We start from the raw sequence: 22,950 nt of genomic DNA, 5'->3' as shown, positions 1-22,950 counted from the left end.
CAAAAAATACAACTAGAGTGTTTATTTTTACATTCAAGATAATATTCTAAAAATAATTTAAATAAATCCAGATTTTGAAATTGAAGATAGAAATAAATTTCAAACAATCTTCATTGGACTATCACAGTGAGTACGTATATATAATATATTTAATATTAGTAACTTATTCATCCATTTCAGAAACGACAGAAGCACCTTGACCTTGTATAGTTGTATTATATGGTCAACAGAGCCCACCACGAAATGATACGTCGACAATTTATAGTGGGGCTTCAGCCCTCTCAATATATTTAATCACCTTACGCCTATGTCTTAATGTCTAAAATCATTATTACTATTTGGCATTTATGAATAAAAATTACAAATAATTTATCATAGATTTACTTTGAATCATTTAAATATATTTTCGATTTAACATAAGGAATTTTTGAACACTAAGCTGACGCCAAAAAATATTTTATTTTCGAGGGTGGGCGTGCCTCCCCAAGCTACGGCACTGATAACTATAATATCTAATATCATCGTTCCGTGATACGACCAACCACCAACAGTTGGCAAATTTTTAGAATACATATTTAAAAATATAAATAATAATATAATACCCTATTTTATATTACTATATGTCTATATTTTATGTCCCTACAAATATGTTTAGGTTAGGTATATCGTCGATTAAATATACAATATACAATACATATATTGTATATTTAATCAATGGGTATAGTATAATATATTAGTATTATGTAATATGTATTTAAAAAAAATATATTTATACTTCGAAACACGTGTATTGTGCCTGTCTAGTACTATTTACAAGTTTCGAGATTTGCAAGGAATAAATTCGAGTGTATCGATTCGTATCGGTGCAAAATCCAACGCTCGAGAAATAATATAGCCAATAGACTGGCATAATATCATACTATATACGCGTGAGCGTGACACACTCCAAAAAAATAAAAAAAAGCGTACAACGATGTAGACATTAATATTTAGGTACGTCGTGTACCGCCGGGCAGCGATACGCATCGACCCGCATCGGATCCGGATTCCGGACCTCAGTTGTAGATAATATTATATTCTTATTTCGCGTCTACCTATAGTGACGTTTCTACGTCATCAATAATATTATCAAACCGCCTCATTTGCGGCGCTAAACACAAAATTTAATTATTATAGTATAGTAAAAATAGCCGTAAACCTTAATCTCAGCAGCTGTAGCCGCTGTAGGTATATAATATCATCATTATTATAGGTACCTACTACATTAGTACATTGCAGTGGCGGCGTGGCATAATCACGATTTTTTTTTTATCCATCACAATAATATCATCTTTATCTCTTGACATTACGAAGACGGTGATAACCCCACCGCATTAGTATTTACTATTTGGTACAATAGTACATTACTGATTAGTGTTCCGGTCAATCCACGTATATAAAGGTGCTCATATTTTGGCCCGTCGAACGTTTGATAATAATATTAAATAATAATTATGCAATACAACGGGTAGGTTCCGAATCTTGCGGGTTCGTCGATGTGTTGCGGATGATTACGATGTTTGTTCGTTGTTGTAACATATTGTCGTCGGTTTCTGCACTCGGCAAAAGCTGCAAATAAACGATAAACGACTCGAGACATCAGATGCTAAAATTTTGTCATTAAAACAGTACTAGGTACCCGTAAAAAGTGGTTTATTGTCTGCTTATTTTTTTCTTCTTTTTATTATAATAATGGCTTTGAAAAAAGTCAGAGGCAACATTGAACGGATGTTTGACAAGAATTTGACTGATCTTGTACGCGGTATCCGCAATAGTAAGGAAAATGAGGTATGTAAACTGAACTGGGGGAAAAAAATCGGTTAACTTTAAGATAATGGTTAATTAATGTGCTTGTTTATTGAATTTAATTAATAATTACTCTCTTGGTGCAGGCGAAATACATTGCACAATGTATGGAAGAAATTAAGCAGGAATTACGGCAAGAGAATATAGCAGTTAAAGCGACAGCTGTGGCCAAACTCACATATGTAATCATTTTGTTAATATAAAATAAGATTTTCAGAAGATCAAATTAATGTTTTTATTACTTTCTTTCAGTTACAAATGTTAGGATACGATATTAGTTGGGCCGGATTTAACATTATTGAAGTTATGAGCTCTTCAAAATTTACATACAAAAGAATTGGGTATTTAGCTTCATCTCAGAGCTTCCACACAGATACAGACGTATGTGAAAATAATTTATTATTAATAACTATGGACAATGTGTATACATGTATTATTTTTTAGTTATTGATGCTTACAACAAATATGATACGGAAGGATTTGAATAGCCAAAATCAATATGATGCTGGTGTTGCTCTTTCTGCACTTGCTTGTTTTATTAGTCCGGATTTAGCAAGAGACTTGGCTAATGATATAATGACATTGGTAACTTATGTTTTAATAAGTACTTATAATGGAAAGTAATTTTTTTTTTTTTTTGTAGTTGTCTTCAACAAAACCATATTTAAGAAAAAAGGCTGTGCTTATGATGTATAAAGTGTTTCTACGATTTCCGGAAGCACTGAGACCAGCATTTCCACGTTTAAAAGATAAATTAGAAGACATGGATTGTGGTGTTCAATCAGCTGCTGTTAATGTAGTCTGTGAATTAGCTAGAAAAAATCCAAAAAACTACTTGAGTTTAGCTCCTGTATTTTTTAAATTAATGACATCGTCTACTAATAATTGGATGTTGATCAAGATAATTAAATTGGTAATATTTTGAAGTACAATAATTTTTAGTATATGATTATCATTAATAATTTTTCTTAGTTTGGTGCATTGACTCCACTTGAACCACGTCTCGGAAAAAAACTTATAGAGCCGCTAACTAATTTAATCCACAGGTAAAAACACTTAAATTTATTTATTTGTTGATATTATCCATTGTTGGTTTTAATTGATATTTTCAAACTATTTTTAAAGTCTTTCTCTTTTGGTTCATAAAATAAATTATTATTAAAATTTTTCTAAAAATATTAAATTTTAGACATGCACAATAAATATATATGAAGGATTATTTTTTGTAGGATTAGGACTGATAATATATTTACTAAAAACAATTCGCTTTTATCAAATAATCCTATAAATGGACAAAATAAATTCAGGGACATTTCTCACTTTTGGAGATGGTATGTTTGAGGGTTGTAAAAATATAAATATGCTTTGTATATCTAGATTAGTATTCAGTATTCAGTATTGATTGTATTCTCATAATTATGGATTCATTTTTGTTTTTTATTTCCCTAGAAATAATAATTAACCTGTAAAATCTTATAAATATATAATGTATAATAATTATTGAAGTTTCCCCTCTACATTTTCTTTGTGTTTTTAGGATACCTATTAACTAGTTGTCAATTTATATTCCTAAAATATAATTTTTTTCTTGTTTGAAAACATTTATAGAATTATGCCCATTCAAATTATTTTGTTCACTGTTAAAATGTTTAGATATAATCCAAATAAGTCCAATTAGATAAACTAGTTAATAGTTCTAAACTTGTAAAATAATTTTGATTATGTAATGATATAATATTTAAGTATAAAAGTAAATCTTTAAAATAATTATTAAATTTGGATTGTTTCTTTTCAGTACTTCAGCTATGTCATTATTATATGAATGCATTAATACTGTGATCGCGGGTAAGTACCCTTTTATTAAATTAAACCTTTTACATAATAAAAATTAGTAATTTTAAACAATTTGAATAACAAGATGTGAATATAAGTTTGCATTCACTGTTATATTTTATGTACTATTTACATTTTTTAGATTATATAAAATTTATTTTTATATAACTTTTATTATTTAATACTATGTTAATTTTTACAGTACTTATCTCAATTTCATCTGGTATGCCAAATCATAGTGCTTCCATTCAAGTAATATATTTTTTATTATATTGCAATTTAATTATTTAATATACGAGGTGTCCCACTAAGACCTGAAAAAGAAATAGCTTTTGTTCCAATAAATATTTAAAAAAAAAATTCTTTTAAATATAATTCATAGACACTTGTTCTACATTTTTTAGTTTTTAATACTGAAAATTAAAAATAAAAAAAATGATAAAAAAATTTCAAAAATAGCCAATTTGTGAATCTAATTAAAATAAAAATTTAGATGGTTAAAACATTTATTTAAGTCCAGTGGCTCATATTTTACAATTTTTTTAAGTATCAATATTCTCGTTAAATAAATTACGATCTAGTTTATGTAAAACAATAAAAAAATAGTTGGGTTTTAACATGCACCTATTTAAAAATGTTTATATAAAATATTTTTAAAAAAATTATATTTTTTGAAATTATAATGTTTCTAACATAAACTAGATCGTAATATACCTAACAAGAATACTGATATTTAAAAAAATTGTAAAAAATCAACCACTGAACTTAAATACATTTTTTACCATCTAATTTTTTTAAAAATCAGTTTTACAAATTGGCTATTTTGAATATTTTTTAAAAATTTTTAATCAATTTTTAAGTTTTTTATTTTCGGTATTAAAAATAAAAAATGTAGCGTAAGTGCCTATGACTTATATTTTAAAGAAATTTTATAAAAATATTGGTTAGAATAAAAGTTATTTCATTATTTATTTAATTTGACAGATCTCCGCGGGACACTCTGTATATACAGGCTTATTTATAAGTAGTTATTGTATTGTAATTATATAAGGTAATTTTTCAAGCATGTACAATTTCTTTTTTATTTTAATAATGCATTTATTTTCTTTTTGAGTTTATGTATTTTTAAATAAGTACACTTATAGAAAATAGAAAAAAAAGAAGTTTGAATCATTTAGATCCTTTAAATAGTATAAGAAAGTATTCAATAATATAGTCTTTGAGTATACATACAAATAAGAATTTGAATAGATGTATTATTAAAGGTAAAAATATGGGCACATACAAGGTGAAAAACCCAGTATAATAAACATATAGTATATGTGTTAAAAAATTATTTAGCCTAAATACGAGAAAATTAATAAGATAATCATATATATATTTTTTACATTATAGATGATTAAAGTAAGTTATTTGTACTTAAAAATGTTTACTATTTCTGATAATGTTATAAATTAAACTAAATTGTATTTTAAAGTTTCATATAAAATATTTAATAATTTTCTTAACTCATCGATGTGTCACTTATTATTTATTATTTTATTAGGCAGGTAATTTATTAAGAAGAAAAATGAAATAGTGGGAATATCCTTTTCTTATTTGATTAGCTTTTAGTCAGTGACTATGATAGCTTGACAATTATTTTAGTAATTTTAGTTAATATAACTTAAATTAAAAATTTTAAAAATAAAAAAATATCCAACTTTAAGTGTCTAAAAACGTATTTAAACATATCATGAAAATAATATTATTAAAATAATTAATGATAACATAATATACTAAATAGTAAATTTTATTTCAGTTATGTGTCCAAAAATTAAGAATATTAATTGAAGATTCTGACCAGAACTGTAAGTATATCATAGTTTTATTTTTATTTTATCTTACTTTATACTAAATATATGTTTTAGTGAAATACTTGGGCTTACTAGCTATGTCTAAAATATTAAAAACTCACCCTAAGTCAGTTCAAGCTCATAAAGATTTGATTATGATCTGTTTGGATGACAAAGATGAATCAATCAGACTTAGAGCATTAGATCTTCTTTATGGAATGGTGAATTTGTTACAATTCTCTTTGTAAATTTTTTAATTATTATTATTTTATTGTAGGTCTCAAAAAAAAATTTGATGGAAATAGTCAAAAAACTTATGGTTCATATGGATAAAGCAGAAGGCACAGTTTATCGAGATGAGTTGCTTGTCAAAATAATTGATATATGTTCACAAGATAACTATCATTTTATTACAAGCTTTGAATGGTCTGATTTAAATTATTTTATACATTCAATTTAATATTTTAATTTTAATTAAATTTTTAATTTCAGGTATGTCAGTGTCTTAGTAGAGTTGGCGCGAGTAGAAGGGATGAAACATGGTCCTTTGTTAGCACATCAAATGTTGGATGTTGCTGTCAGAGTTAAGGCTATAAGGCCATTTGCTGTTGGACAGATGTCTTTACTACTTAATAATGCTCATATGTTTATGCAACCTTCTGGTGGTTCAAATATGGCTAATGTGCTTTATGCTGCAGCTTGGATATGTGGAGAATATGCTAAGTAATTAGTTTTCTTTCAAGCCTGTTTAGATTTTATAAATTATAATTTGTTTCAGTGAACTAGAAAAACCAGAAGAAACTCTTTTCTCTATGTTAACTGGCAAAGTACATTCATTACCAGGTCATATTCAGGCTGCCTATGTGCAAAACATAATGAAAGTATTATCTATAATATTATCTAAAGGAGATATTCAACAATCAATTAAGGTATAATTCTTGTTTAATAATAATAATAATAAATTAACAAACATTTTTGTATAGGTGTGCAAACGAGTATCAGATAAATTGGCACAATATGTATCTAGTGGAGATCTAGAAGTTCAAGAACGTGCAAGTGCAGCGTTACAGTTAATTAGTTACATCCACAAAGAGTTAGAAAATGATAATGCTGATGATATATGCACACAAGTAGCATATTTATTTAATGGAGAATTAAATCCGGTTGCTCCTAAAGCCCAACGCAAAGTGCAAGTACCAGAAGGGTGTGTATTTAATTAGTTAATACTATATTAAAATTAATTTTAACTTAAATTAAAATTTAAAACTAAGGTTGGATTTGGATCAATGGATCAATGAGCCATTGCAAAGTTCTTCCGAAAGTGAAGATGATAATCAGTCTGATGACCATTCCAATTTTTTTAATTTGGGTGGTTTTGATAAGAAAGAAGAAGAAGAAAATATAGCAAGTACAGTAGATCAAGTAGAAAAGGTAAATATTTTTTAGTTTATAATGTTTCAGTAATTAAAAAATATAATCTACAATTTTAGAATAGAAAAGCTCGACTATACGAACAAGAAAATAATCCTAATTATTTGAAATTAAACTCAAGTAATGAACAAACTTGTGACATTCCTATCACATCCATAGATCTGCCAACCCCATTGAATGTATCTGGTTTTGTATCATCTGACAAATACATTAAAGCAAAAAAGGAAAAAAAAGATAAAAAAAAATCTAAAAAAAAAAAAAAGGGACTTAACCATTTTGAAGAAGAAGATGAAGAAATTGCAATTGAAATGGTAGTTAATCGGGATATAGGAGAAATGCCAGATGGTGCTGAAGACTCTGATGGGGCCATAGATGTACAAAAAGACATAAATGACCCACATACTGCATTAGATATTGATTTAGATGTTCCTGAAATTGAACGTCCGCCACCAGTTGAAGAAAAAAAACATAAAAAAAAGAAGAAGGAAAAAGAAAAAAAGAAGAAGAGCGAAAAATCAAAAAAGTTAAGAAAATTAGATAAAAGTGATCAACAATTGATTGAAATTAAACAAGGTTATGAAGAAGCATTAGGGATTTGTACACCATCCAAAGAAATTGTACAAGCCGAAGATTTATCGTTTAGCAAATTAGCAATGGACAAATACATACTTTTGGTAAATAGTAATAGTAATAATATAAATCATTTGTCTGTTTTATTTCTTAATTTAGTTTTTGCTAATATTGTTTTGAATTAATTTAAATTTTTCCTATTTTTCATCATTGAATTGTTAAGGAGTACAAAATAGATCCAAAAAATGAATTAAGTAATTCGGCAACAGTGTTCTTTCGTCTCACAAATGTGGGTAATAATTGTTTGATTAAAAACATTGAAATTGATGTGACTAATTCCACTGCCATTCAATTTTTAGATGAAGTAAATATATCACCTTAATCTAAATAACAAATTATTGTTTGTAAATAATTAATTACTATTATAAATTTATTTTATGATTTAGAAAAATGAACCTTTATCTTGGTATAAAATCAATAATAACATACAATGTGGTTCATTAACCGAATTTGACTTGTCTCTTCAAGTAGAAAATATATCTATTCCAAATACTCTTCGAGGGACACTGACATATATGGCACAAGTACGTAATAAGTATTTTAGATTAATAATTTTATAATTTATAAAATTAGTAAATATTTAAAATATTTCAAGTAAAAATAAATTGAAAAGGTTTTTCGATTTTTGTGATTTTATTAATATACAAAGTAGATAAAATATAATTCAGTTATATTTTTAATTATTTGATTTTGTTTAATTGAAAATAGTTTACTTGAGAATATCACCACATGGAATTAATTACAATTCATTATAATACAATTTATAATACTAGCTGTATCACCCAATTCTGCATGAGTGGTTAATTTGTTTTTAAATGTTCCGATAAAAAAATGGATTTACAGCAAATATTAATGGATCATCATGTATTAATTATTTTATGTCTTAAAAATATATTTAGAGAAATAATCTATATTCATTGAACTCCATTTTTCAATATTTTAATTTCAAACATTGTAATATGTCTTTAACCCTATGTTGGTCGCACCAAAATCATCACTTGGTTAGTCATACATGTTCATTTGTTCATGTAAAATTTGATTGAAATATACATATATTTTTATTAATATTATATCATACATATGTATGTTAAAAGGACGCTATACCTGTATGTGTTGTCTCTGTCTTACTAACATATATCATAGCAAATTTGCCTTCAGCAGAACACATTTTATGTTTTAGCTTTAATATTGGAGTTAATTTACCTATCATCAATCTTAACGATAAGAATATAATTTAGAACATGTAATATACTTGTATTGATATTATAATTTTAAAATGAGTTGTAGGTATGTATAATATTACAACTTTAAAATGTTCATAACTCATTTTAAAATGATAATATCAAAATATACAACTAAATTATGACATATCCTAGATAATATTTTTACCTTTCAGTTTGGTAATAGGTAAATTGACTCCATTATTAAAGTTAACAACATAAAATATGTTCTGCTGAATGCAAATTTGCTATGATGTACGTTAGTAAGACGGAGACAACACATGCGGGTATAACATTCTCTTAACACAATATTTATAGAAACATACATTTTACTATACTAAATTGAGTGAATATACAATTAATAAAGTACTTTTAAAATTTTTGTTTTTTTTTTTTTACTATATATTAGTTATAAATTTTAATAATTTAATCATAATTTTATACTTTTTACTTGAACTATAAAAAAAATTAATAATCACATTCTTCATTTGGTTTTGTTGCATTTTCTTACTTAATTTGATCTGCCCCAAACAAATGGTTCATTTCACCTTTTGATTGTTTTGACTCACTATCGTGTTCATTACTTTTCAAAAAATCATTTTCTTCTAACTCAAATTCTTCTTTCTTCTCAACTATGAATTTTATCAAACATAAAATGTATTTGTTCTTCATTAATTTTTATGAATAAAAATTTTACAAAAAAAAAAAATATATTTTATTTTACAAATAAGATTGTATAATACTCTTGTTATATAGTATGATAACTACCTGGATAAATCAGCACAACCGTTTGTGAGTATTGTCAATGTCAAAATAAAGTAGATAACCAAAATATACGAACTAAGGCCTAATATCTCCCATACTAACTGTGAGCTGTTGATAAGATATTCAATTTGAAACATAATACTGTTATGTATTTCAAAAGAAAATAGATAATAATTACATTGGCACCATTATAAAACATATAAACATGTCGAGCTAAAAATATATATTTTTCTGATAAATTATAATATAAATGTACAATTATCATACAAAAGTAGTGGTACATAGTCTTTTTGACACGTAACCATGGAAAATAATTTCTCAGTAATAGATTATAAAATATTTATGTTAGATATCTATCAAAATTATCTGTATATATGTAAAAAAAGTACTAAGAATTACAAAACCAAACTACAATTTAAATAATTTAAAAATCAAAATTACAGAATTACTGGTCATTTTGACAGCCATGCGACCAACAATGGGTTAAAAAATAGATAATTTTAAACATTTTCGATGTTCAATGTTGTTAAATGTAGGATGTACAAAGTCAATTTCTTTCAGACAAAAAAATGGTTATCAAAATCTGACAATTCTATAAAGGCTTGGAGGAATTTTGTATAATATATATTTTTATTTAATTCACTATATTAACTTTCTTTTAGATATTGGGAAGTATAAAAGTATTATGATTAAGGTGACTACTAAAATATAAAATATTATTTTAAAACTATAGAATTGTGAAAAGTTAAAAATTATAAATTAGGCCCTTTAACTACATTAGATTTGAATGCTGCTTACATTGTTCCACTTCAAAATCAGTTATGGTACATAATGTGACATCACTATGGTAACATTTTCTATCTATTGAATAATGATTGAGAAAAAAATTACAGTTTATTTTAATCTATTATAGTCATAGTCATGAAAAATGAACCCTATATTACATCTATTAAACTTTGTTCGGCCATCCAGCCATTGGCCATTTTTTGGGGTCTGCGAATACCACATTTAATAGTAACAGTGCAGTGTTGATTACCAATACTAACAATATGCCGCAGGTGTCTGGGCTTATTTTTCATATCCGTGTTTGTAATAACTAAATAAACAAGTATAATACAAGTTTACAAATGCTTATTATATATGTATGTGTGTTATTAGATTTTTCAAGACGACAATTTTCACCAAGACAAATTAGACTGGCGATTGTCCGTAGCTGTTTCAGATATGTTTCTCAAAGCTGCTCCATCTGTACCATTAGTTGAGCTACTATGCAATGGTCAACTAGTCTACAAATCGTCAGTTACATTGTCAGGCACTAATTTTAACCAAGTTATTAATTGGTTTTCCACTAAACTCCATCTAGTATTAGTGGAACGCGTTGGTGAGACTGCTTCACTATATGGCTCCAACGCATCTAGTGAACAACTATGTCTATTGGTTAAATCAAATTTAAACAATGTTTCTGTTGAAGCAAAATGTACATCGCAAACATTAGTTGATAATTTAATGAATGAAATTAAATCCACATATAACCTCTAACAAAATATTATACTATTCCAATATTCATTATTTGATCAATTATATTAAAATGATGACATTTAACCATATTTGGCATGCCAGTCATCATTTTAGTTTGTTTAATAATTGTTAATATAAAAAAAATATGTTTATATTACTCGTTAAAAATTACTAGTTTGCCTTTATATTGAATTTAATTTATTTTTACTTAGAATGTATTTATATTTTAAATAATTTAAGAAATAATCAATTACAGATCATATTTATATTTGTATACAAAACAAAATATGTTTTTATATTTTATTATCAATGACTAAAAATATATCAAATTTCCTACTAAATTGGACTTTGGTCAAGTACATTTAACTAGTAATTTTATTTGTTTTTAGATTTAGATATAAATTATTAGATTATTATTAACTATTGAGTTTTATTCAAAAATCTAGTAATTGGTTAGTAAGTCTCCCAAGTCTGTCAATAAAATTATTTTATCATAATTCATATATTTAATTTAATGTCAATTTGAAATTCTAATATTATTACAAAAAACTAAGCATATATCTATTTCTCATGAATTATAAGTATCATCATTTTTATTATGAATAATATTTTTTTTACGTTTTTTTTTTTATTTGTTAATACTTAATAGTATTTACAAACATATTACATTTTTTTAAATAACTATCATACAATTAAGTTTATATCACATTTGTAAAAGTTTGAAATTAAATTACTAATAGTATTAAAAAACGTACACCTTGATTCCTTGATCCTTCTACAAATCAATGGAAATTTTATAAGTTGCATCACAATTGAAGATCAAATAATAAATGTTGAAATATATAAGTTATTATAAATTTAAATTTTTACAATTATTCAATAAATATATGAATAAGTTGTAAAATCTAATGAAACTCATTCCTACATATATTACGCATTGTTTAAAATACAGTGAAACTAACCTTAATAGATACATCTCAATAGCGGACATTTTTTGAAAACGTGAAAATTTTCATTATTTTTCAATGGAAAAACCTCAGAAAAGCGATCACCTATTTTTGTCATAATTTAAAAGTAATGACAAAACGACACAGAAAAACGCGCTTACGCCTTACACTAATATAGCGATAACAAACTTGTTAATACCAAATTGAATTTTTTTTATCTCTATATGTATGCATTCCTCTTTTTTTAAAATATTTATTTAAATATATATTGTTAAAATAATATGCCATTAAAGTATTTTATAATTATAATATTATAATTTAATTTAACCAAGCACATATTTTTTCCTTTTACATATTTACCTTTATGAATTTCCAAAATTTACCTCCTCTGAATAACGGACACTTCTGAATAGTGGACAAAATTTTGGTGATTGAGAGTGTCCGATATTCAGTTCTATATTTATACTGTTTATTTTAAACCGTGGTATTACGTAAATTATCTGATACTAAAATATTATTAACTGCTAAATTTATTAAATTTACATAGATTTAGTAAATTTAGTGGTGCCATTGTTTTATACTTGCTATTTAGTTTTATTAGTTTTTATTTATTAGAATATCATCACAAGATGATCACCCAGGCACACACTATAGCTTACAATCAGTACAAATATTTAAAAAAATATATTATTAGATAGAAGTTTATTAAAAAGTATTGAAGTCTTTTTTACAAAAATAATTGATTTAAAATCGTCTTTTACATTTTTGATTATTTGAACATAAGAAATTTTGGAACAAATATAGCATACTTTACTATTTCTATAAAATTGTGGACTACCTAGTTAGTAGTTTAATAGTTTATAATGTTTATATAGTTAAATTTTTTATGCAATGCAACAAACAGTTGAAAATGTCAATGGCTAACGTCATTTTTTGTCTTTCGTTAGAGACGGTTAACGAACTTAAAACAAATTATTAAATTATCGACGTTAAACATGACTTATGGGGGGAGGGGCGCAGAGGGACGAAGTATCCCAACTAATTTTTCAGAAATTTTAGCGTACCCCTACTATTATTTTTAAGGGGAACGCACGGGACGCTTCATCATTTTTCTATTTTATTATTACTCTATGATTTTATCAAAATGCACGAAATACCATCATAATTTGTCTTATGGATTATTTCAAAATCGTGCGTCTTAAAAAAATAAATAGTTAAAAATCGATGTTTTTTTTTTATTTATTTACTTTTATTATTCTTTTGTGTTATTGTTATTATTTCTTAATATAACAGGTACAATCTAATTACCTATGTTTTATATTAACTTATTTTTTTTCTAATTGATTACCTATTTACAAATATTTTTCATGATTTAAAGAGGGGTATTAGAAGGTGTGGGGACATAGCCCCCGTGGCTTAATAATGTTAAATCATTAATAGGGACGCTTTTTTTTAAAAAAGTAAACAGAGTCCCCCCACTTTAATTTTGCCAAGTCGAGCACTATTATATCATATAATATAACATCAACACTTATTCATATAATAATGCTGTCTTAAGTTTTTGCAATTAGTGACAAGTGATTATTTTTATACTTCTAACAACAGTTAGTGATTACTGATGAGATAACATAAACAATTACCTATACTCTATAGGTAGATACCTTTGAAATTGTAACATCTAATGACGACTGATCAACGGGTTCTCAGTTAATCGTCGTGATCTAAAACGAATAGAATTTACCTACAGGCTACAACACGTTTCAAAGTCAAAACATAAGTCATATGTCTATGCATAGGCGTAGCCAGGATACTTTTAACTTGAATTATTGAAAATCAAAAACAGCAACAAAACAAAAATGCTGATAACATATTATTATATTAACGTTAATTATATAATATATTAACGACTTAACGTAATGGGTGGGCATACGTAAGCTGCGCCCACAGTGCCGCAACTACACCAATTTGGGCCCGTGTGCAAATAAAATTAATGCCCCCCCCCCTGTCTTGAAAATTAATTTTTCCAAATTTGAAAACATACTTTGGAATTTTGAATTTTTACTCATACAAATATAAACAAAAATAAGGTTAACATAAGGAAAACACATACAGGTATGTATTTACAAATAAATAAATGTAATAATTTGTAACCTTTTTTTATTAATTTTAAATATAAATAATTATCAAGTAACAATTTAATTGAACACACTATACATAAGCATTAACAGCCAATTAAAAAATTGAAAAAAAAAATACATTACTCACTTTAAAAAATTCTTTTTTCTTGCCTTTTTGTTGGCAAAATTGTCAATTATATTTTCTATGTTAATATCATTTGTTTGTTGTCTTTCAATATTAAGCAAAGCTATACTTGAAAGTCTCTCTTGACCGATGGAGTTTCGTAAGTAATTTTTGATAAGTTTAAGCTTTGAAAAGGATCTCTCAACTCATACTATATAGGCCGGTCAAAATACGCGTTCCTTCGCATGACGCGCTTTAATCAATTGCAACCAAACTATTTTTAATTTCGGTTATACGGGCCGCAAAAGAAACGTTAATTTACGATAACGTTGTGTTGTACAAGACAAAATCGATCTATTGTTCAATAATTATTAATTATTATTATATTATTATAACAAAATCTTTTTATTTTTTTCTTTCTACATACTTTTCAATTTTTATCATTGGGCCCCCCATTATAGGTTGGGGCCCTGGGCCCGTGTGTTTGACACACGCAACACACCCGGTTATTGCGGCACTGTGCGCCCAGATGACCTTTTTTTTGTTAACTGCGCCCGAAATTTTATCTATGTTAAAAAGGTATAATGTAAACTGCGCCCGACAACTTGAAGCTCAGTATCCACCTGAAGTATCAAGGCGCTTAAGCATTAATAGAACCAACTTTAACCACTAAATACTAATGCATTCAAGTTTTTTCATTTTCACTTTAATTCTATAGCTTTTATACAACTCATCCAAATATTTTCATGTTCATAAAAAAGTTAAAAGAAATTCAAATAAAAATATATATTAAACTATATAGTATAAATGAATCCTTTAAAATACCAAAAATTAAAAATCCAAAACAAAAAAAAAAAAAAAACGCGAAAAGTTACAAAATTTAATTAATAAATATAATAGTGGTCAAGCTCCAATTTATGAATATGTATCAACAATGTGCTATTATTTGTAATATTTGTAATTATTTTACTTTTTAATATTATATATTTTTTTAAATTCTTAATATGGTAATTTTAAATTTAAATTAGGTATTCATATTATATGGTTGTAACGAATTAATCATACATTAAAGATAGCTATTGATTTTTAAAATTTTACCATGGTGCAGTTCACCTTTTTACACTTGGGGCGAAGTTTACAATCACCGAACGTATTTAATAATTTAAATAATTAAAATTTGTAAAATAATTTCCATATTTAAATTTAAAGATTTTAAAACAATATAAAAAATACAGCTACCGGGGAGGGGGGGCTATAGCCCCTTTATCCCCCCCCTTGGATACATCACTGAGACTATGTATAAAAAGGTACATTTGCTTAATATTATTTACCTACAACCTACTTATTTTATTGGTGTAAATTATTGGACGTATCTTTATAGAAATCGTTATTTCTGTTTTTCATTTTAAATTCTGAGCGGAGCGATGAATATATCGATCTTACAATACTATATAACGTGTGGTTTTTTTTTGTAAATGCAGGGACGGACTTACCATTTTTCCGCCCCAAGGAATTACAAAACTATTATATTATATAAATAAAAGTAGAAATATACTGAAAAATTGCGGCGCCTCCGAAAGATGTTGCGCCTTAGGCACGTGCCTAGGTTGCCTCTTGCTTATGCGTAAGTCCGCCCCTGTGTAAATGTGTATATCAATCTACACGATAAGTAGTCGAAAAAATGCTTTGATTTTTAACTTTGAGGATGGTTTCGGTGTTTTGGATAGAAAATTTGGATTTAGAATTTACTTATTTACTTATTGACTATAGAGAAGTCAAAATTAAAAGCAATAAAAACTATAAACAGCGGATATTTATCATAAGTTGTTATAGTTTAATAATATTATTCGGGGGAATGGGGACATAGACATAAAACTTTTACGTTTATTATTATTTATATTTTATTCACATACCCTTTTTGATCTAAATTTTTCTTTTGGTGATAACTGAGTTGAGGCTGTTTGATTATTATTTAATGAAGTGAGTTTTATAATTTTTTCCGTTTATGAATCGGCGCATAATCTTTTAATCGTGACATTTTTTATGCTTTTTCTTCGTACTCTTTATATTTATTTCGTATTTGTCGATCAAATCATAAAAGAGAATTAAGGGCATTTACAGCTGTTAAAAGAACTATTTTTGGGTCTTGTAAAACTGTAAAAGATGGCTTGTTAAATAAAACCTCTCAAAATATCATTCCAAAAAATCACATAAAATGTCACTTCAAGTTGACATATTGATTCATAAAGTTTTTTAGATTTGATTTTAACAATGTCTTTTTGATCAAGATCGACAAGATCGTTTGAAATTTTTAGTAAAGCATTTTTCATATATAATCATAACCAAATACAACAGCTACGACATGACCATCGGGTTCCGTTCAAATTCTTTAAAACGTAAACACGTTTATTTTTATATGTACAAGCAATTTTTTTTGTTAAAAATGACCAACATTATTCAATATGGTTTATCCTACTCTACAAGTCCATAATAATTGATTTTAAATTTATATGTGAAAACCCGCTAGGTACTCATTTGTATGCATTTATAATATATAAATATACGTATTTTTGGTTATTAATAATAACATTTATTTATATACTTATGATAAAATCAATGATTGAATATTTTAATTTCAAGTTATATTTAAATCTATTTTGCAAATATTTTATCGTGTTTGAAATAGGATGTGAATAAAATCTCATTAAGTAGAGTCCCTCATTTTGTGGAGGGACGAAATTCTAGGCCCTCTGGGCCCCCCTAAATCCGACTCTGGTTATTATCGACGAATTGTGTACAACTATTGTGTTTAATATTAATAGTTTTTAATTTTGATGACTAAATAATATTACTCTCGATCAAATACTTACTAATTGTTATTGAATTAATTACAGCAGTTAATAATATTTTTAATTTAATAAAGGTTTGTTTATCACAACTAAATGTTTTTAGTTATACGTATACTTTGAACTTAAATTTAGCGGTGATAAGAAAATGTAATTGAAAATATTTATTCAGTTTTACACCTAAGCTTATTTTATACTTACCTAGTATTGAATTATTGGATATAACTTTTTTTTTTTAAAAGACCTATGTATTTAGAAAATATTAACAATAATTTTGTATACTTGCAGGCAGTGCTTGACTTGTGGGGGGGGTCTAAGTACCACAACTAATTTTTTGGATACACTAGCGTATCCTTTCCTTCGTTTACAGTACGTGAACTCCACATGGCCATCATGAGACATGGTTATGGCCTTATGGGAGTTATATTTAAATTCTAGGGACGCTTATTTTTTAAAATTAGTTAGAGTACTTTAACTACTTTTTTTCAAGTCAAGCACTGCTTGCAGGCACTTAGCTATTATCTGTACACTCACTATTATCAGTATAATATACATAATACAATTTTCGACAACTAGGAACACTGCATTAATGTACTTATTTTGCCTATACCATACGCCGGGCAACACTTTATATTTACTCGCGAGTCGCGAAGTACCTATGTAAAACAATATTATAAAATTATCAATATTTATATTTGATATACACCTTATTTTTGGCAGTACTTACAATGATTTTTAGCGTAGGTAGCCTATAACATAAATGGTAGATAATACAAATTATATAATTATATTATTTTTCATTAGTTTTTTGATTATAATAAACCAATATACATTTGTTCATTTAGTTGAAAACATTCATCAATACTTGCTGTTAGATTCATTAGGAATTAAAATATTAATTGTCAAGAAGTCTAAAATGAAGATACAAAATCTGCTTTTAAAAAAATTCTCTTGTTTGAAGGTTTTCAGAAATATATGATTAAATGATTGCGCAGCTCTTGTACAAGTGGCCATTTAACTTGTGTAACATAAATCATAATATAATAGAAATTATTCATGTTTTTTAATTGATATTTTGGAAAACATATGCGATAAATTTTATCACAAATCTCAATAAATTGTATAGCACAATATATACAATTAACCATATACTTCATAAATATTAAATTATTAAAATAGTGTAAACATAAAACAATTAAATTAAACGATTTGTTATCAGTAGCCAGTAGGTATACATAAAGAAATCAAAAATATAAAAATAAATTAGTTTGTGTATAATATATTAATATAGGTACCTACCTGTTTAATATAAAATGAAAATTGGTAGTAGGAATAGGACCACTGCTATGATTAAAGTCAAAAAAATTTAAATAATGGATATAATATTATGATATATGTATATAGGTATTAATAATTTTTTGTATGTAATACATATAAAATGCTTATTTCTGAGTAAAAATGTTAACAATTTAATAAAAGATCCCTTATCAATTGTTTTTAAAGCAACTTAAAAATATCAAAAATTAATTTGTACAATTTTTTTTTATACCTACACATTTGGATAAAACATCGTATATTTCGCTATTTGTATAAACTTCTGAGCTAGTTTGTATTGTTCAATTTTGAATGGGACACTCAGCTAAAATTTAAATCCAGATCATAAAGAATTCTATAAGTGATATAAGTAGGTATAATATATAATAATAATATATGAAGTAACGAGAATACTGAATAAGTGAATTTGGGAGGGTAGATATACTCGCACTATTCGCAGTACTGCAGTAGTATCACCCGTGAGGTTAGATCTTTAATTTTAGTCACCTTATTTTTAATTGAGAGAGTGTTGTGATTTTTAAAGTCATTTCGAAGATTGTTATTTTTTATGAACCACAGGGCAAAGATTAAGACAATTTGCCGAAAGCAGATTGAACGGAAAGCCAGGATTGATCTCAAGGGTGTCATTAAAAATTTTTTTTACTGTATCTACACTTAGATATTGACCAGGCCACCATTTTTTTTCAAAATACTTTGCATTAATGGCTCATTAACATAATTAATAGTAGGTTAGATGACATAACACCCTGATTCAAGTTATACCCTTTGATGAGGTGAGGGGAAGTTTTAATAGTATTAATTATTCAAAAAACCATCCTTGTGTTCGCTACTTAATTAATTTATTTGTTTTTAGCTTTTATCTATATTGCAACATCGATTAAGTCTTAAATTCATAAAACACTTAAATATCGCTACATAGGTACAAAATCATAAGTTTGTATTAATATAATAGGTACCTACCTATATATATAATTAATAAGAGGAATAAATTATAGTAGGTACTTATTTTAAATTGTAATGATTAATCTATTATAATTTATCATTGATTACCTTTTTTTTTGTTGTTGTAAAATAAAAAAAATAATAATGAAAAGATTATTTTTTACTAATATTAATGTGGAAAAATAATCTGGTTAAGCAGTGCAAAAACTATTGATGAATCAATATTACAAATTGAAACTTTAAGGTAAAAATTAAATAAGTATAACACATTCTAACAAGCATTAAAATAAATATGATTTAGAATAAATTAATAAAATGAATTAAAGAATAGATAATTATTGTTAATTAAAAGTAGATACCTATAATATTTATTTATTTATTAATACTAATTTATACGAGTGAGTCGAGGATAGATACCGTTGTGCCTTTAAGTAAGAAAATATACTTATTGCTTATGTATATCTATACTATTTGCTCTAGCTGATTCTACATTATTCAATATCAATCACAATTAAAATAATTAATTTTTTTTTTTTTTTTGATAGTGTGGCTGCGAGACTTCCTGGCGCGCCAAAAATTATATTAAAAAATTTTATACACGTAAATGACCCTCTTGATTGATTTTAGGTTTGGCAGAACACAATAATATGAGGATGCCATAAGACCATACTGTTACGATGATAGCTTTATAAGCTAATAGTTTATTGATAATGGAAAAATTGGAGGAGTGAGCTGAGCAAATGGAGTCTGAAGTTGACTGATTTAATTTTATTTACAAAATTTTGAGTTCAAGTTAGGTGTCTATCGAATGTCAATCCTAGATATTTTATTGTCGAGGTAGTGAGGATTATGTTATATTATTAAGTATGGTAAGGACAATCTTGTGGTCTTAGTTTAAAAGTGACAAAGAATGATTTTGATTCATTTATTTAATTATTTTTATCTTCCATTTATTTAATCATAATTGAATTATTATAATTTTATACAATTTTTTTCAATTAATTATAGTATGTTAATAAGGTTTTTTATATATACCACACACACACTCCATAAGTGTAATTTATGATAGACAGGGCTATACAAAATTTCCTCTTTCTTCTAGCAGATAAATGTTCAATCATTTCTGTTGAATATCCATATTGGCTATACTCAAATACTTAAGAACACCGCTAGTCGTTTAGTAAAGTTATTAGCTACAGTTAAAAAGCTGAGTTTGTAATAAATAATAAATAATTTGATTCCTAGAATAATAATGAAAAACAATAATTATAAATACAATTTGTTTGATAATTATATTAAAAAAAAAAAAAAAAATATTAAATAATAATTTCAGCAACTCCTTGTATTATTAGTTTTTGTTTACTTGAAAATTGTATTTATTATTATTAATTTATGAATAACCTTTATTATTATTTAATTTATAGATAGTTTTTTAAATATTGTCATCAAATGACCAGTTCTACGTTAGAATGTTGGAACTTTATCATGTTCATTGGCCACAACTATTTGTTGGATGACATTTTAAGTTGTTATAGACTTCAATGCTCTAGTTTTAAAAAGAATACTAAAATGAATTTAAAATGTGGTATTTTATTTCAATAGTTAAATAATAATTATTAAATTTAAGCTTGTAAATGTATAGAATGTACCTATGTTATATTGTTTGATATTTGATGGAACACTACTGGTTTTCTAAAAATTGTATAAAGTCTACACAAAAAAAGAACTAATAAATCTAATTTTATTAAATTCACGAGTAATTTTAAATAATATCAGGTCCCAAAGTAATGCCTTATTTAGGCCAGGAGTTTTGCCAATGATATTACAATATCCTTATATATTACTTGAGATATAAAGAATTGATAACAATCCACATCAATTGGTTTTAGGATTATTTTAAAAGTCCCATTACCTCCTGATATTTTTAACCTAAAAAGATACAAATATAAAAGTTAGTTAATACATTAAAACTTAAAAATCATTCTTAGTATGTTAATTACTAACTTACATTTTTAAGTTTATCTGATGATTTTAATAATATGTTTAATATTGAACCAACAATTAATTTGTCAAAAGTCAGTGATCCTTGATAAAATCTTTAAAAAAAATATTCAATTAATTGAATAACAATTTAATAAAATAATATGTATAATTACTAAAAAACATAAAATGTTGTGGTGTTTGAAATTTTATTGTGAAATGCTTACTATTTAATAAATTGTTTTAATTGTGCAAATTCTTAGGTATAAAGGAAAAAAACAGTTTTCTGAACTTGTCTCATTCTTTCAACAGCTTGCACAAATGTATACTTTGTAACACTTTCTGGATGAATAATTAATATAATAATACAATTTATTTTTTATTAAAATATTTAAACTAAATAGTAATATAATAGTAGCACTTTCAACATAATATGAAATGTGAACTGAATATATGTGTTGTATTGTGGCCAAGTTATTTCTTAGTTTCCTAACTTTATTATTTGATGGTCTGGATGGTAATGTCACAGACTATATGAAAATAGTTATTTTCATATAGTCTGTGGTAATGTAATCTTTTTGGTGAAAATACAGTATCTTCATCTGTGAATTAATTTAGTTGGTTGGTATATATTACTATATTAGTAGACATTTTAAGTATCTAATCAATGAAATAATAAAATAATTTATAAATCAAGAAAAATAATAAAATTGTACAAATATATCTAAGTAGAATAATAAATACCAAAACCAAATTGTATTTACATAACTTTTATACCATCATTATTAATAGCTATCATAGGTATTATAAATTTATTAGTTTTTGATAGGTATAATAAAATGCAATGTTGTTTTACAAAGTTTAGATGTCATGTTTCTTAATTTTGGGATTTTGCTTATGTTGTATATACAAAAATTGAATACAATTACAATATGGGTAATTAAAGAATTAAACAAAAAATGATGTACTTAGGAAGAATGTTGTTTTGGTTAGTGTACAATGTACATCATTACTAGGCCCATGAAAATATTAAAAAAATGTCGGAACTTACGAATTTTATTCATGGCGTTACAAGATATTTTCATTCTGACTTAGTATCGAGTTTTTAATTTTGATTTTTGAAGTTTATTATTTATCACGGTAATCACATGGTGCAAATAAGTGATAACTGATAACCATGACTATTATACATACATAGCTACTATAATAGGTAGATGGTATATCTTACAGTGACCATGACCGAGGACAAATTAAATATTATGTAGGTACTTAGCTGATAGTTAGATATACTTTTAACTTTATTACATGATCTAAGCATTTAACCCGTGCCATGACCAGTGGCGGTTTTACGGGGGGGGCGATAGGTGGACCGCCCCCCCCTTGGGCTGAGTAAAAACTAAAAATATAAATGAGCAAACAGTTTACTAAAAATCGTTTTGGCGATATTTTTATTTTTTAATTTTTGTCAAAATGTTTACTGTTAACAAAAATGTTTACTCCTATTGAAGTATAGAGGGCGCTCGTTCTTTATTGGCTTACTCGCATGTACCGTGATATGCCGTATCACGAATATGGTTTTGTC

The 22,950-nt window shown here is 26.1% G+C and overlaps 1 protein-coding gene and 1 long non-coding RNA gene across 3 annotated transcripts; one reads left to right on the top strand and one right to left on the bottom strand.

The window, feature by feature from the left end:
• Window positions 1-1,374: 1,374 nt before the first annotated feature.
• On the top strand, window positions 1,375-12,351 carry LOC132929600 (AP-3 complex subunit delta-1). The gene is made up of 19 exons (XM_060995070.1): window positions 1,375-1,827; window positions 1,932-2,027; window positions 2,098-2,226; window positions 2,290-2,430; window positions 2,489-2,758; window positions 2,818-2,891; window positions 3,641-3,690; window positions 3,881-3,930; window positions 5,480-5,528; window positions 5,589-5,734; window positions 5,791-5,939; window positions 6,006-6,236; window positions 6,292-6,442; window positions 6,497-6,717; window positions 6,785-6,944; window positions 7,004-7,618; window positions 7,738-7,878; window positions 7,961-8,098; window positions 10,718-12,351. The coding sequence occupies exons 1-19, from the start codon at window positions 1,732-1,734 to the stop codon at window positions 11,096-11,098; spliced, it is 3,288 nt and encodes a 1,095-aa protein (XP_060851053.1). The 5' UTR covers window positions 1,375-1,731; the 3' UTR covers window positions 11,099-12,351.
• An 8,607-nt stretch (window positions 12,352-20,958) lies between these two features.
• Window positions 20,959-22,923, bottom strand: LOC132917482 (uncharacterized). 2 transcript variants are annotated; one of them, XR_009660287.1, is made up of 4 exons: window positions 22,420-22,923; window positions 21,596-21,710; window positions 21,397-21,484; window positions 20,959-21,317 (listed from the first exon to the last, which is right to left on the bottom strand). It is a non-coding gene; the product is annotated as an uncharacterized LOC132917482 (long non-coding RNA). The 2 variants fall into 2 exon arrangements; XR_009660286.1 differs by lacking the exon at window positions 21,596-21,710.
• Between the last annotated feature and the right edge of the window lie 27 nt (window positions 22,924-22,950).

The sequence above is a fragment of the Rhopalosiphum padi genome, chromosome 1 (assembly GCF_020882245.1).
Source record: "Rhopalosiphum padi isolate XX-2018 chromosome 1, ASM2088224v1, whole genome shotgun sequence".
Lineage (NCBI taxonomy): Eukaryota > Metazoa > Arthropoda > Insecta > Hemiptera > Aphididae > Rhopalosiphum > Rhopalosiphum padi.
This window is presented reverse-complemented; position numbering and strand designations above follow the sequence as displayed.